This window comes from Camponotus floridanus, unplaced genomic scaffold (genome assembly GCF_003227725.1).
Source record: "Camponotus floridanus strain SB8 unplaced genomic scaffold, Cflo_v7.5 scaffold58, whole genome shotgun sequence".
NCBI classification, from domain to species: domain Eukaryota; kingdom Metazoa; phylum Arthropoda; class Insecta; order Hymenoptera; family Formicidae; genus Camponotus; species Camponotus floridanus.
The window spans coordinates 1,033,432-1,047,905 of NW_020229747.1; the positions used below are offsets into that span (position 1 = coordinate 1,033,432).

Genomic DNA, 14,474 nt, shown 5'->3' on the forward strand with positions numbered 1-14,474 from the left:
AAAAAGTTGTACTCGCCGTAAACATGTTCAAATCTTCTTTACTAAACTTTGTTTTTTACTATTACAGTTTTTTCAATTTTCTTAAGAATCAATTTTTTTAAATTTTTGATTAATTTTATTTTATTTCAAACTCAATATTTAAAAATTGGAAATAAAAATAAAGACTCTAGTGTCCTCCAATAAATTTTAACAACTAATAATAAAATCATGGTGGCTGAAAAGCGATCGTAAAATAAAGAGAACGATCAACGTCGGGATTTTCATATCGGTATTCTTAGTAACGATATTTTTTTACAGATCCTTTTTCTATTCTCGACTCTTTTCGACAACCTTCGCGACGTATATTTCCTCCGAAAGATTCGAGCTGTAGGACGACGTAAAATTTCGCGGCTTGACTTTCGAGCCAGTGCATGAGATCATCCTAGAAATTCGCGACGGCGGCAGGGGAAGGAACTTTTTTAGACCTTTTTCTTTCCTAGAAGGAAAGCCCATTCCGCTTGGGCGAGGTCTAAGGAAACAGAGATGTCGCATTTTTCCGAGAGCAACGCATTTCTCCGAGAAAGGACGGTGATTCTCGGCGAATTGCCGGGCGCACTTAGATAAAAGTGGCCGATTCGCGCAGCTATTTCGCGAATAGATTCTTCTCTGCGCTCCGGATAAAAATCCCTTAATCTCAGAGTCTGCCACATAATGAAAAATTAAATCGCTCTAAGGATTTTTCTCCTCGCGCAGCAAATAGCATTTTCATGCATTGCGAAAATTGCAAAGCCGGAAGCTCGGGACGAGATACATTCGATAAATATCGGACATCTTTTATTGCGACATCTGGAAGATTAGCGTTTCAGAGAGAGAGAGGGAGAGAGAATGGCGTATCGATGCTGGATAAACAAACGGGATAATCCATGCTATTGGCATAGGAGAAAATTAAAATCATAATCGGCATCGGAAATTTGTGAAGCGAGTTTCCGTTTCGTGCTCATCTTCAATCGAAAACTCTGTCTGCGACTATTCGCTCCAATTCTATTACATTTAAACGCAAGTTCACGGCAGCGTAGCCGACTTGTGTTCGCGGAGTAGTTAAACTTTGTCAATTACGAGTCAAAACTTTCCACGCGTGTTTAAACTTATACAACTGCCGTTCCTTTTTAAGCATGTGCAAGTTTTCCTGGATTAACTCCCTTGTACGTCGTAAATATAAATGTAATACATACATGCATGCATGCATGTATGTGTTGTATGAAATATGCTCGCCTCATTTTTTTCCTTTAACGCGTGTTGTAGAGAGAATAAATATAAAAGAGACACAATTATCGTTCATTTCAACGAGCATGCTTGGTTTTTAAAATTATATACCGCTATTTAACCGTAACGACAACTATAATATGCAATATGTTACAAAGAATAATCGACCGTTCACGATAATATTCTTTTTATTAAAATTGAAAATATAAAATATAAATGCAAGCGCACTTTATACTTTATGTTTCCAATTTTATTTCTTGTTAATTATGTACAAAACACGTATATTAGTATGTAAAACTACAAAGCATTCATTATTTTTCATTCTTGGAAAGCGTGCGTAGGTAATGTGTGTCTATTAATAAAAATCGCAAGGATTTGCTTATGAAAAATAAGTGCGAAAAATTTTAGGAGATGATTCTTTGTCGAAAATTAAGGGGGATTTTTCATATAAACATTAAAAAGTTGTAATTAAAAAATTGAATAGGAGTTGCTAGTTCATCCCCTTATAATACGGAAGGCTGAAAAAATATTAATAAATAATCTTTTTACTAGTATAAAATATCCACCTAATTTCATTTCTTTAATTTGTTGAGAAAAAAATAAGAACCTAATTTTTACTCCGATTTTTGGAGGAGAAAAACTCCCCTTAATTTTTGGCAAAGAATCACTTCCTAAAATTTTTCGCACTTATTAAGAAACACCTTGTATATATACATTTTCCTTCACTATAGGAAATTTTATGTAAGATGCAATCAAAAGTTTCTAAATATTTATTCGTTGAAAATCATTGTTAATTTAATATCGATAATATTGGAAAGATAAACCAAACACTATCAGAATACGATATTACACACAATTCCCGATGTGTTTCGATATATCATATTGTATCTTACTTTTCTTTCCCTGAGTTTATCTTTCACTTCTTTACTTTTTAGCAAAGAACGTATTTACTTCCTCCCTTATTTACTCATTTCTTTTAAAGAAGACTGCATCGTTCCTACCTGGAGACACTGCGGGCCAAGTGAAGGGCAGAGGTGGGCGCGAGAGAGTCCCTTCGGTCGCACCTACACCTGTACTGATGCGACTGCCTGGAGGAGCGACTGCCGTAGGACGCCGACAACGCCTGTAGCTGCGACTGTTGCTGCTGGGGCTGAATCGGTTGCTGAATCTGCGGCGGGGGCGGCGGCGGCGGCGACGGCTGCGGCTCGCCGTCCAGCCGGCAGTGAAGCTCGATGTCCGGTACCGATCTGGTCGCCGGGTCCTCGTTGGTGCCGCTCTCCTCGGAGCCGCCGAGCCCGGACACGGACAGTTGCGGCGAGGCGACCAGGAAGGTTGCCCGATCCTGTCGCGTCAGCACCGGCTTGCCCTGAGACGCCGCGGCCACCACGACCGGCGGCGGCGGCGGCCTGCCGAGCAGCGCCGCCGTCTCCTCGTTACCGCCGTAATCGGTACCGGCACCATCTTCCTGCGCAACCGCGTTCCCGTTCGTGTTCATCTCGTGCCGGCTAGTAATCCGCCGCTACTTTACGTCGCCATCCCCTGGAACAGACGAGAGAGTCTTCAATCATCCCCGATTCCGATTCAAGTGTCGGGCATCAGGGGAAATTGGCGCGACGCCTTTAACTAATTTCGTCTTGACGTCTAGTCGCTCGGGGGATCACAGATGCGAACAATAAATCCTAATTCTAATCTTTCCTTTATTAAAGAGCTCGAAGAAATCGAACTCCCCAGCATTTAATGAAACTACCGATCTTACAAATTATTTCCTCGCTTGGTTTGTTTCATCAATTTCGTTTCCCTGTCGCGTATAAATTATTGCCCGTTTCGTTTTCATCCTGGAAAATCAGGAATTTGATTTCCTCCTCAAGGATCGTGTCTATATATTTGTAGAATTAACGGCGAAGCACGAGTTGGAGAGGTATCTACGTGAATATCGGTTTCCGGGCTGTCGCCGAACGGTACTCGTGGCAAATTTCGAATATCACCAAAAGTGTTTCGAGAGTATCGACCGCAAACGATGGCTGTGCCAGGTCCCCGGTTTGTGGCCTTTCGAGATTTCCGGCGTGAGATGCACCGACGGTGGCAGGCCGCAAGATTTGCCAAACTACTAGCATCGTCGGCCATTTAACACATAGCGGGTGATCTATTTGGAGCGCGGAACGCGAGACTGTAAGCGGGGCTTTACGGGGATTATTTATTAACGGTGGACGTTGCATCGAGACCGAACTGAATTAAAAACGAGAAGCAAATAAAATCGATATGCAGATCAATATTAAATGTATCTCGCTTCAGTAAAAGTTTCATGTTGAATTTGGACGCCAAAAATTGACGGTTCCGCATTCAATTTTTATCGGAGGATAACTGCTGCAAAGTGGTGTGGCTGAGAAATTGCAAAGTTGCCTCCGCTCCCACCGGAGACTTTTTCTTGATAATAAATTCGCGGCTTTCTAGCATTCGTAATAACTTTGTTCGTCCTTCCGTTGGCTCAATTTTACACTCGGCTAATCCAACTAAGCCATCAACTTTGCAGGCACTTTTTTTATACAAGGAAATATTTCGTCTTAACACCCGCGTGGAAAATTGGATCTCGGGTCGTAAAATGGGACCGTTAGTAAAGTAATTTCATGACGGAACACGATCGCATAAAAACCACATTAGCGCAATTAAATGATCGCTAAGCATATAAAGCGAACGATTGTACAAGCAAGATTACGACTGACGTTAAGAGCGGCCATAAAAGGCGACCACCTTTATTAGAGTCACATCCTCGTAAGTTCATCTGTCTTTCGCTAAGATCTAACATCCTTTTCCACTTAATTTAATGCATTAGCGCGAGTCTTCCATTGTCAGCGGGACATGACCACCTAGGTAATTCCAAATTAACTAAAGTTACGAAGAATATATTGTACGATATATGTAATTTATTGTTTAAATATGTAAATTAATCATAAATTCATAAGCACACATTTAACGCTATATAATTGACGTGTATGATTTCCTGTATATTTAATATAATTAAAAATGAACAAATATCGACAATTGAGAATATAAGCGTCTAATTTTTGTACCCTGTATTTTAACTTAAATCCTGATATTTATATCCCATTTTCAAAGAATAAGAAACAAACGATCACGTTTAAAGCAAAGTTTTCCCTAGATCAATGTCCGATCCTCCGCGAGCGATATGGTGTATCTTACACATGTAAAAGTGCTTATGGCATAAAACATGGGGTAAGGTAAGAGAAACCACGCAACTCGCGCGAGAGCGAAACTTATGTCCTTCTTCGTATGTTCAATTTTTCAGTGACTTTCCCGCCTCTTTCGCTCAGCTACTTCATCCTCGAGAGCCCTTATACTGCTCCTGGGACTCGCCGAGTAATTTTTCGCCGTCGAAATACAGGTGAGGTCGTCATCTCCGTCGTGGAGAAGGTGAGAGGTCGATATCGGTCGACACACCTAACGGACACGGATAAAATTTCTCTCCAGATACGCTTTTGCCATTTCCGCAAAAATGTTATTGAAAATGGAAAATATGTAATATACAGCAATCCCTCTCTGAGACAAACTGTATCGAGCGAAAAATGACAGAGATAAATTGATAGTTTCAGAATGATAGTTTATAATGGGAAAATAGCGAAATGCACGTTTGTATTTATTTTATTTTATATATTTTTAATCGATGAATATACGAGAGCAATTTATTGATAATAATATTAATAAATAATGTTGGTAGTAAGTAATATTTAGATTAATTAATTAAGCAACGCCTTTTCAAATACTATCAATTAATTTCTGGCAACATCTCAACATTTTATATCAAAATTCACCGAGTACGTTCCATCGCGTAAAAAGTGTAGCTTCGGATTCCCCAGGAGAATATAAGCGTGAATAATTGAACGAATGAATGACTCGCGTTATATTTCCATATGTGAGCCGGATCATGCAATCTATAGGTTAAACGAAGCTCTTGGGTGTTTCGTACGAAGAGGTAGCGCAAGCATGCACTTTCCCCTGTGACTGTCTTGTCATTCGGATGAAACGAGACACCGGATAGATAGATGGCCGGATGATTCTAGCACGCGAACATGCGCGCGTTTTGATCCCCTGTGGAATAAAGTCGAGTGACTTTATGAAAGCGATCACGAGCGTCGCTCGCAAACTCGTTAGAGTCGCCTCCGGCCTCGTAATTAGAGAGCACGGAAGAGAGAGAGAAGGAAAAAAAGGGTGTAGTAATTTGTACAGCCGACAGTCGATGGTCGCGACCCGCTAACGAGGTGGAATTCGTCGCGCTGGTTCAACCCTTTCATTTCGATCGCGAGCTCTCGCGAGGGCCGGTTTAATAATAACGTAAAAAATCGAGAGTGGAAGAGAGGAAAATGAAAGAAAAGAAAGAAAAATTCAGAGCCTATTCAACGCATTAAAATGCCCTCAATATTAGAAAGTCGATTTAAAATTGATCGATTCAAGTTTAACGAAGGGCGTCTGACCGTGGCCGACCCTTTTCACTTCGGATGATCAGTCGCGCATTAAAATAAAGCAAGATTGGCTTCCCTTCGAACCTTTAGCATTATACTTTAAAATTCATTCCATATAAAAAAAATCTATAATAATCTATCTTTCTTTTACGTGCGCTTTTTAAGTTTTCGCTTGTTTATTTTCCTCGCGATCAGAGATAGATGGACCGATTCGAACAATCGATCGCTGACAGCGCGATCTGACAATGAGTGTGCAATCGGATATCGTGCGTCAATTTGAATGACGTAGTTTGTTCCAGCCCAGAACCTACCTCATGCATGTTGGATGCACACTTCGTTATCTAATCGGGTCGAATCTTTTAGTCGTCGTCACCGTCGGTGGCAAATAATGCAAAGCGGAAGAAAGGAACATTTGTCCGCCGGCGATGGCTACTACTGCACATACGGGTTGCAATATTATCGCGAGAACGCGGACCCTTAGGCCGGGTGCATAGAGGCAAGCGATAAATATGAGCTGCCTCTAGGTTGGGTAGATAAAGAAAACTGCTATAGGCTAGTTTAACTTCAAAAGGTTAAACTCGAGATAACATTGCAAGTGAACTTGCCGCGAAACGTAAATTTCTCGGATGGCATATTTTCGCTAAAGGAGATATATATATATATATTAATAAATTTCAAATTCGTCTCTAAATAAATAATTTAATATTTCCTCTATTTTTTTAACAAAAAAATCGTTAAACCTTTTCGTTGACGAGAAAACAAAAAGTTCCATCAAAAAGCAATTCATCGCGCATTAAACACGTCGTTTGTGTCATATGTCGCAGAGGGGAAAAAAATTGCCGACATTCCGCGTTTTCCCTTTATGGGTCGCGGCGTCGCGTGACGCGACCCTATGCAACGCTCGCAATAAATTAGCCTAGTCCTTAAAACTATCACACGAGCCGCGTGTCGGCCTATCGAATCGATTTCTCCGCGAGATTAACCGGGAATTAAAGTGTCAGTCATCGCAGCGCGACGACCGCCGTAAAGGTTGCGACTCTAAAGCGAGCCGCGCCAAGTAATACAACGTAAAACGGAGCTCGCGCGTTTCCCCAGAGTTATGACGGACAATTGACGGTCAACCGTTGACGTTTTACGCGCCCTTTACCGTAGTCGTTTCGAGTTATGCACACTTTACCGCACGTGCCGGTTATAACGGGCCAAAATGAACGTCTATCAAGGGCTGGTGATTTCTTCTTCCGCTTCCGACGATATTGTTGCTCGTGAAATTTTTCATTTTTCAATCTTGAAAGACCTGTCTCTTAAATTTTTAACTCTCGATTAATTAAAATAATAATATTGTATTAATAACACTAATCAAAGTAATAATAGTCATATTAATAATATTAAGCAAAATAGAATAATAAAATTAGATAATTGAAAATATCGCAACAAAAAGATGAATAATGGCTAAAGAAAATGAATATTATGCTTAATGAATATTTCGGCGAAATAATTAATTAGGGAGTAATTTTCAGATGAAGACATACCATATTCTCGCGATTACTAAGTTGTAAATTTTGATGAACGTCTCACCTCAGCATTCTCACAAACTAAGTTGAGAAACTGTGAAACTTATTCGAAGAACACTTAAGCTCCGGGCGTGATAAAAATTTCAAATTTGCTCGACAATCTTGAATTCAACCGGCGCATCTTCCAAGTTATCCAAGTTCAGAGTTAATAGGATGTGGAGACGTTACGCCTCTAAGAGTTTGGCAACTCATTGAACATGTCACGCCCGTAGCCATTAAAATCTCCAAAGTGACCGTGAGAAACAGATGGGAACATCTGCCAGACAAACATATTCCATTTTAAATCGCTGAATATAATTCACTCGAACTTTGAAGAGGTTCTCTTAATGTCAAATAAACTATTATTAGCATTATTACCTGCTATTATGGGTTTATTTGGTATTATTTTTTGCCTAAGTTTGGCAGAATGTAATGAGATATGTCTGGATTCCTTATAAAATTATAAAATCAAACGCATGGACACACACGAGAAAATTGTGTATGTCACTTTTAAATCTGTCGAATGATAAATCGAGCAATCATTAATATTCATAGGTTCTCTGACCGCAGATTTCTTGCTTGCTTATTCCCGTCGACGCTCATTAGCACACGTTTGCTTTATTCATGTGCCATCGCACGTGATTACGACCATAGCTTCTTCTCGAGTTCATCCGTGCCATCGTTTCATCCTCGACAATTGGATCCTCGAGATCACCAAGACCGCCTAGCAACGCCTTTGTCTATCGTATTTTCAAAATAAACTTAACCTTCGATGATTATATATATGTATGTATATATGTGTGTGTGTGTGTGTGTGTGTGTGTATATATTGTATATATTCAATTTTGTTTCTTAGGCGGATCAAAACCTTACGAGTCCTCGAATCGGTAATAAAAAGACGAATGATAATAAAAAGATGAGCACTTTAATTTGCATAAATTAATCATAGAATAAAGTAACATCCTATTCCTTTGTTTTCTATATTTTGCAAAATTTTAAAAGGTTAAAAGGCTCAGACTCTTTGATATTTCAAAGTCTATATATTTGAAATATAAAAGTAAAGGCAAATTTTACCCCTTTCTAATTAGGAAATTCAAATTAACTCCTATCAAATTCCTCGATATCCAAATTTTTAAACTTAAAAAAACTTGCTGCAAATTTTTTTCTTAATAAGTGATATGATGTTTAATGAATGATGATGATCTACAGCTGAAAATAAGTAATCTTTCACAAGGAATGTGCTACTTTAATTACATCATATAATATCTTGTTAAGGTTCCAGAATGGCTTTAGAGAAAGTATCACTTTACGAGGCATCACAAAGGTGCACTTCACGCTTCATAAGTAGGGGTTCTTATCGTTAAAAAAGGACACAGTAAAATTACGAAAACGAATAAACCTCATTCAATGGAATAATAAAAAAAATTGATGCGTTTTTACTTTCTCAATTCTCTTACTCTAAATTTCTATCTTTTGATTCGCTGTATAATAAAAAATCATCAAAATGTCGATTCAGATTTTTCATATCCTATTTCCATATCGCAAATTAATTTTTTAGATTCTAAATTTTTTTTCAACTACGCATATACACAACTTTGTTAATATTTGTTCAAAACCGTCGCATTTCAATTCTCTTCAAATCAATCTTCACGTTCAATTTTCAGTTGAGATTTTTCATCACGTTTGTTTTCACATATCACAAATTAATTTTCTAGAGTCCAAATTCTCTTTAACTACGCGTATGCATAACTCTCTGTTAACGTCTGCTCGAAATCGCCGCGTTTCAATTTTCTTTAAATCAATCGTCGCCAAAGTGAAAAATCAATAATCGAGAGCAAGCTAATTTATTTTACCGATCTAATAAATCGTGCCATCGCGAAATTGTGAGAACCAATATTCCTGTGGTCTGTCAATATTTAACTGCGCGGGGAAGATCGCATAAGGAACTGCGCCATCGTGATTGGTCGGCCTTATTTTTCGAGCGGCTACGCTCTCGAGAATTGTTTGGTCGCATATACTCGGTCTCATGCCTCGTCTTGTTATGGCACGTACTCGGCGAGGGTGAAAGCAGAGGGTGAATCAAGTGCAGTAAGGTCGAGAGCGAGAAATGAAGAAGGGTACAGCGTCGAGGACGAGTGGCCCTTACGAGAGGGCGCGAAGAAGTAGAAACTCCCGACGCGATCTTGACACAGACACCAATGCAATAGCGACTTATTTGCGCGTATCTTTGTACGCAATTCTCCTCGAGAAATTACAAGAGTCTATGCGCGAATAGATCCTCTCTAGGACGCGATAAATTGGCGCTTTATTCGCGACGTGTCGCGAAGGATATTCTTTTACGAGAAAAATATACAACATTCCAAGGGTCTATTCAATCACTCGGCGATCGCGCATGTTTTAGCTCTAGAAACTCAACTTTGCGTGTTTAAAAATGAGAAAAAATTGAGCAAAGTAACGCATGAAATTGATCGGTCTCGCTCTGCATTACTCGACTAAAAATGGTCGTATCCAGCGTGTTAGATTGTCCGAACCAGATTGGAGCAAAACGTGCAAGGAAACTTTCTTAGCGAACTTGCTTCTCTCCGAGCGTGATTGCGAAATAGTTGAATCGACACGAAACCGCGTAAAAGTTAGCGAAATTTAACACGTAAACAGCCTTCTGAGAGCGGAATTTTTTTATCAACCATTTGCGGATCGCCGAAAGTTTGCAAGAGTGCTTTTTTTACAAACATGGCCGCTGCATCGCGAAATTGCACGAAACGCGAAACAAACGATACAATGCCTGCCTCGCTAAGTGATTAAAAGCTGCCTCGACAATCATTTCTCGTACAATTGATTTCTTGAAAAGTTGCAGGCTAATCTTCGAGCTGCTGACTAACCGAAAATTGAATGCTTTACAATAGAATCTCTTCCCTTCCTTCTGCTCTCGAGACGAAATAATCGAGCGGATTAATGTCCGGGTCGATTCTCATTTAGCCGGGAATATCCAACTGTAATAAGAACGTCAATGGCGTACATGGAAGATTCTTGTCGATGGGAAGTCATTTTCATTAGCTTACGAGCAAAATCTAAAATCCCGCAATAAATGGGGAAATTGAACATTGTGCCATTCAGTCACGTCTATTTTGGAACTTGATTACACGAATGAGGGAAAAATGAAGAAGGACAAAACTCAAGTTTTTTTTTATATCAATATAACCAGATAAAAAACCTAGGATTACAAAATCTTTATCCGATTTCTGATGTAAAACGAGAGAAATAAAAATAATTCTGATAAAAACAATTCTGACCATAAGATGCATGTCACTGGGACGTTTAATATTTTTTCAAGCACCTATCCTATTTTAATTTTGCAAAAATAAAACTTTTTGTTGAAATGAACGTTAAAATTGAATATCCTCTCTTTACGCAAACCGCTCGTACCGGTGCAAACCACGTCAGCCACGTCACACTATTTCGGGAGCACTCAGACGCGATGCCTTTAAATAACTATGGACGCCAACTGACGCAGAAACTGACATCGCTTAACGATAAGCGACACACCGGTGATTCACGTTTAAAGGATTATAAACGAGCGACGTTCCATGTTTCCGTTCATTTCGGATGCGGAATGAAAGAACTATTCGACAATCAAGCCGAATAAATCACAATTCTTCGCCCCAGTAACATCAGAAGTCTTTGCAATCTCGAAACTGTCTGTTAACATATCGTCAAAATTTGCACGTTTTTAGATCCGTGAATTGTTTTTGAATCCTTTTAAATTCAGGATTTTAAAAAGTTTCTCATCTATTTAAGCTTGTCTGTTCTTAAATTATAGATTTATAAAATAATTTTCTAATTTTATTTGAAATGTTGAAGAATAAAATTAAGATTGAAAATAAAATATGAATATCTTCTTTTCTGACACAACTTGACAAACCTTGTAAACTCTCGAGCCTTCCGCAACATCGAAAAGACTTGTCTGGAAATTTTAAGCCTATATTATCGTTTGATTGTACCGACTCGATGAGAAACCATGTACGCCGTGATAACGTAATTACGTCTATCTATTGACGAGCAATGCAGCGGGACAAAGTGTACGTTATCGCGACGCGTACTCCATGCGGAGCGATCGATCGCCGTGCAGTCGTAATGTAGTGTACACAGTATATATACGTCAAGCTTTGCTGACTAATTAATACACCGAGGATTTTGTTGGATAGACGTGCTGAATCAGGTCATCTTACTTACGCCGAGCGCTTTATAACGGGGAATTTTCTGTGCAACGAAGTTCTCTATGATGGCATATGAAAAAAAAGAGAGCGAAAGAGAAAGAAATCATATTTTCTGATATAAAATTTATCAAATATGCGCGAAATGTGAAAATGTCTTATAAAAAACATAAATTGTTGAGAGCGGATTATATTCCCGAGAAAATTAGATTCGGAGTTCTCCGCAAATTATTTATATAATGGCGAGTTTTCCCTCATACGACAGAATAAAAAAAGCTCTTGCCACACATTTTTCATTATTAGATCCTCTTCATTTCGCAAAAATTATAATATAAGATGTAAGCACATTTATAATATTTAATCTATTAATAAACGCCAGAAATTAAATTAGTTTGAATTTATTATTCATTTATTTATTTCCATGGATTTATATGTAAATAAATAAATAAACAATTTTTACATTCTTTCGCTCAAGATGTAAATTTGAAAATTAACATGAAGAGAGAAAATAAACAATCCGTTTCTCTTATTCATTTACGATTTAATTAACAAGATTCGCTGAGCGAATCAACACGTACACGAATTTTTCCTAATCAGATTTACACCGCGGATGGAACAGCATCCATCGTTCGCCTTGACGATGCCAAATCCGGTTTATAAATAGGGGAAGGGGTGCAAAGTTCCAAGAGTGCTTTATCATCCGGATCCTGGACCGGCGTGTATAAAAATAGATGATCTCTCGACGGCGGCGGCGGTGGCGGCGACGGCGATGCTTTTATACGTCGTAACGACGCTTCCATCATCGGATCGCTAAACGCATCGCGCCGGAACGCCATTTTCCGTCCGCGTGAGCGCGGATGGGTATCGCCAGACGTATTTGCGAGATGCATTTCTGTTTCGCGCTTGTTTCTCTCCACGGTTCATATTCCACCGGCAAAACTTCCGCCTCACGAATAGTCGGTCGCCTCCGATTTGTCACTTACCGCCCTCATCTCTCTTTCCCTCTCTCGCCGAAGAAGCTTTCCGGCAAAAATGAAAAGAATTATGAAAGATTTATCGATCGTATCCGAACACTTTTTATCAGAGTTGCGCGAGAAGTAGGTAAAAGGCCGTGGATTTTATTATTATTTTATATTATTATACGCGCGTAAAGGAGGTATTTTTCACTCTAAATATTATATAACAAATATAGGACATTTTTTATTTCAAAAATAATTAAAAATTAACGTATAATTTTTAAACGAGCAATTTGACGGAATTTTTTATTATAAAAATTATTTTATATATTTCCAAGTTTACATATATCTCGGTGACTATTCGTGCATACATGCACTCCGATCATTCGAAAATCGAATAGCAAGGGGACGTGAAAAGACGCAAGGATGGAGGGCAAAGTGCTCAAGTTGTCGGAGATTCTCCGCCATTCGCCGGAAGACGTCGCCATCCCCCTTTGATCCCTTTAATTCACGATAAACGTCCGCCGCAATCCCGCGGTACGATCGGTCTTCCTTTCCGGTTGGTCGAGCCGCGGTAGAGAATCGTATTCGCTCGCGAAAACTCGCATTGTGCGACTCTTTGACCGACGATCGTTTTTCCGGCTCGTCGAATACGCGTGAAAACGTACCGCGGAAATAAAAAAACGAAAGGACTGACGGAACAGGAAATTTATAGCTCGCCTTTCAGTCTGATTCTGTGCACACTGGGTGAATCGAAAAGCGTTGCCCTTCTGAAAACGGATATATTTCCTCAAGTATATATTCGTGTATATACTTCTCTTCCGTAGAAATGACATCGTAATATTATATAACGTAATATTATCTAACAGAGGAATCATTTCTTTATTTTATTATACTATTATTCATCATTATTTTTCAATAATTAAAGTATTATTATTTATCTTCGCGTTAAAAAATATATAACAGAAGAATCATTTCTTCATTTCATTATAACTATTATTCATCATTATTTTCCAATAATTAAAATATGATTATTTATCCTCGCGTTAAAAAAGATTATGGGGTGTAACGCAATTGCTTTAAATGAGTTCTTTAAATGTTTCTCTCTCTCTCTTATCTAGAAATTAATTGAATCGAAGACATGGCGGGGTGCAATGTTAAGGTTTCCTTTTACCGAATTATCTTTAACAAAGAAGAGCGTGAACGAAGGAAGCCTGTTATAAGAATAACAATCAGTGCACTTAGAAAAGGGACGTAACGTCCTTTCGAGAAAAGTGTACTGGATTGAATGCTATAGGATTAATGTAATGAAGCGACCGACTCAATCGCCGGAGCTAAATCTAATCAAGGCTTCGCGGATCGATCGGGGAAAGGCTTGCTTGGTAAGAGGTGGACGGTAGGAAACCCGGCCTTTAGCTTGCAATTGAGAATAGGCAATTGCGAGTGTATTCTGTCGGGTCGTTGCGTACAAACGCCTAGTCAAAGCTTTATAAGCGGGTGGGAAGGATGCGCTACCCACGATCAACAGCGCTTTTTTCTCAGCCCTCTGATGCGCTATGTAATGATGAAGTTTGTGATGAAGTTTCTCGTTACACATAGAACCGATCTTTTTCTCTTTTTTTTTTTACATTTACTACAACACGGATTTTAAAAAATGTAAATCTCTTTTTAGAAAACTACGATTCTAAAATTGTTTTAGAGATCAAAACTGAGCATAAAATAGCTCTTTGATCAGAATTTTCCATAATATTCGGTTTTCAAGAAAGAATTTAGAAAATTAAAATTTTTTGCAAAATACAGACAGCTTAAAAAATTGCGCTATATAATTTATCAAATTTAATCTCAATTCCGAAAGCGAATTTAATCAATGAGATGTTTTTTGGACAAATGCTATTAAAATATCGATGGCTAGAACGATCGTTATCCCGTGGAAAAATGGAGTCTGAGGAGCACCTTCGGCAAGAACAACGAACTAGAACGCTATTTGTCAATTTCTACTTGCTGTTCGGTAAAAAAAAGAACGCGGCTGAGAAAGAAAGC

The 14,474-nt window shown here is 38.8% G+C and overlaps 1 protein-coding gene across 1 annotated transcript in view; it reads right to left on the reverse strand.

The window, feature by feature from the left end:
- Positions 1–14,474, reverse strand: part of LOC105258233 (small conductance calcium-activated potassium channel protein) — a 107,601-nt gene that overhangs the window by 74,792 nt on the left and 18,335 nt on the right. The window contains exon 2 of the mRNA XM_025412865.1: positions 2,244–2,781. Coding sequence (XP_025268650.1) covers positions 2,244–2,737 — 494 coding nt within the window. The 5' untranslated portion in view covers positions 2,738–2,781. The remainder of the gene's footprint in view (positions 1–2,243; positions 2,782–14,474) is intronic.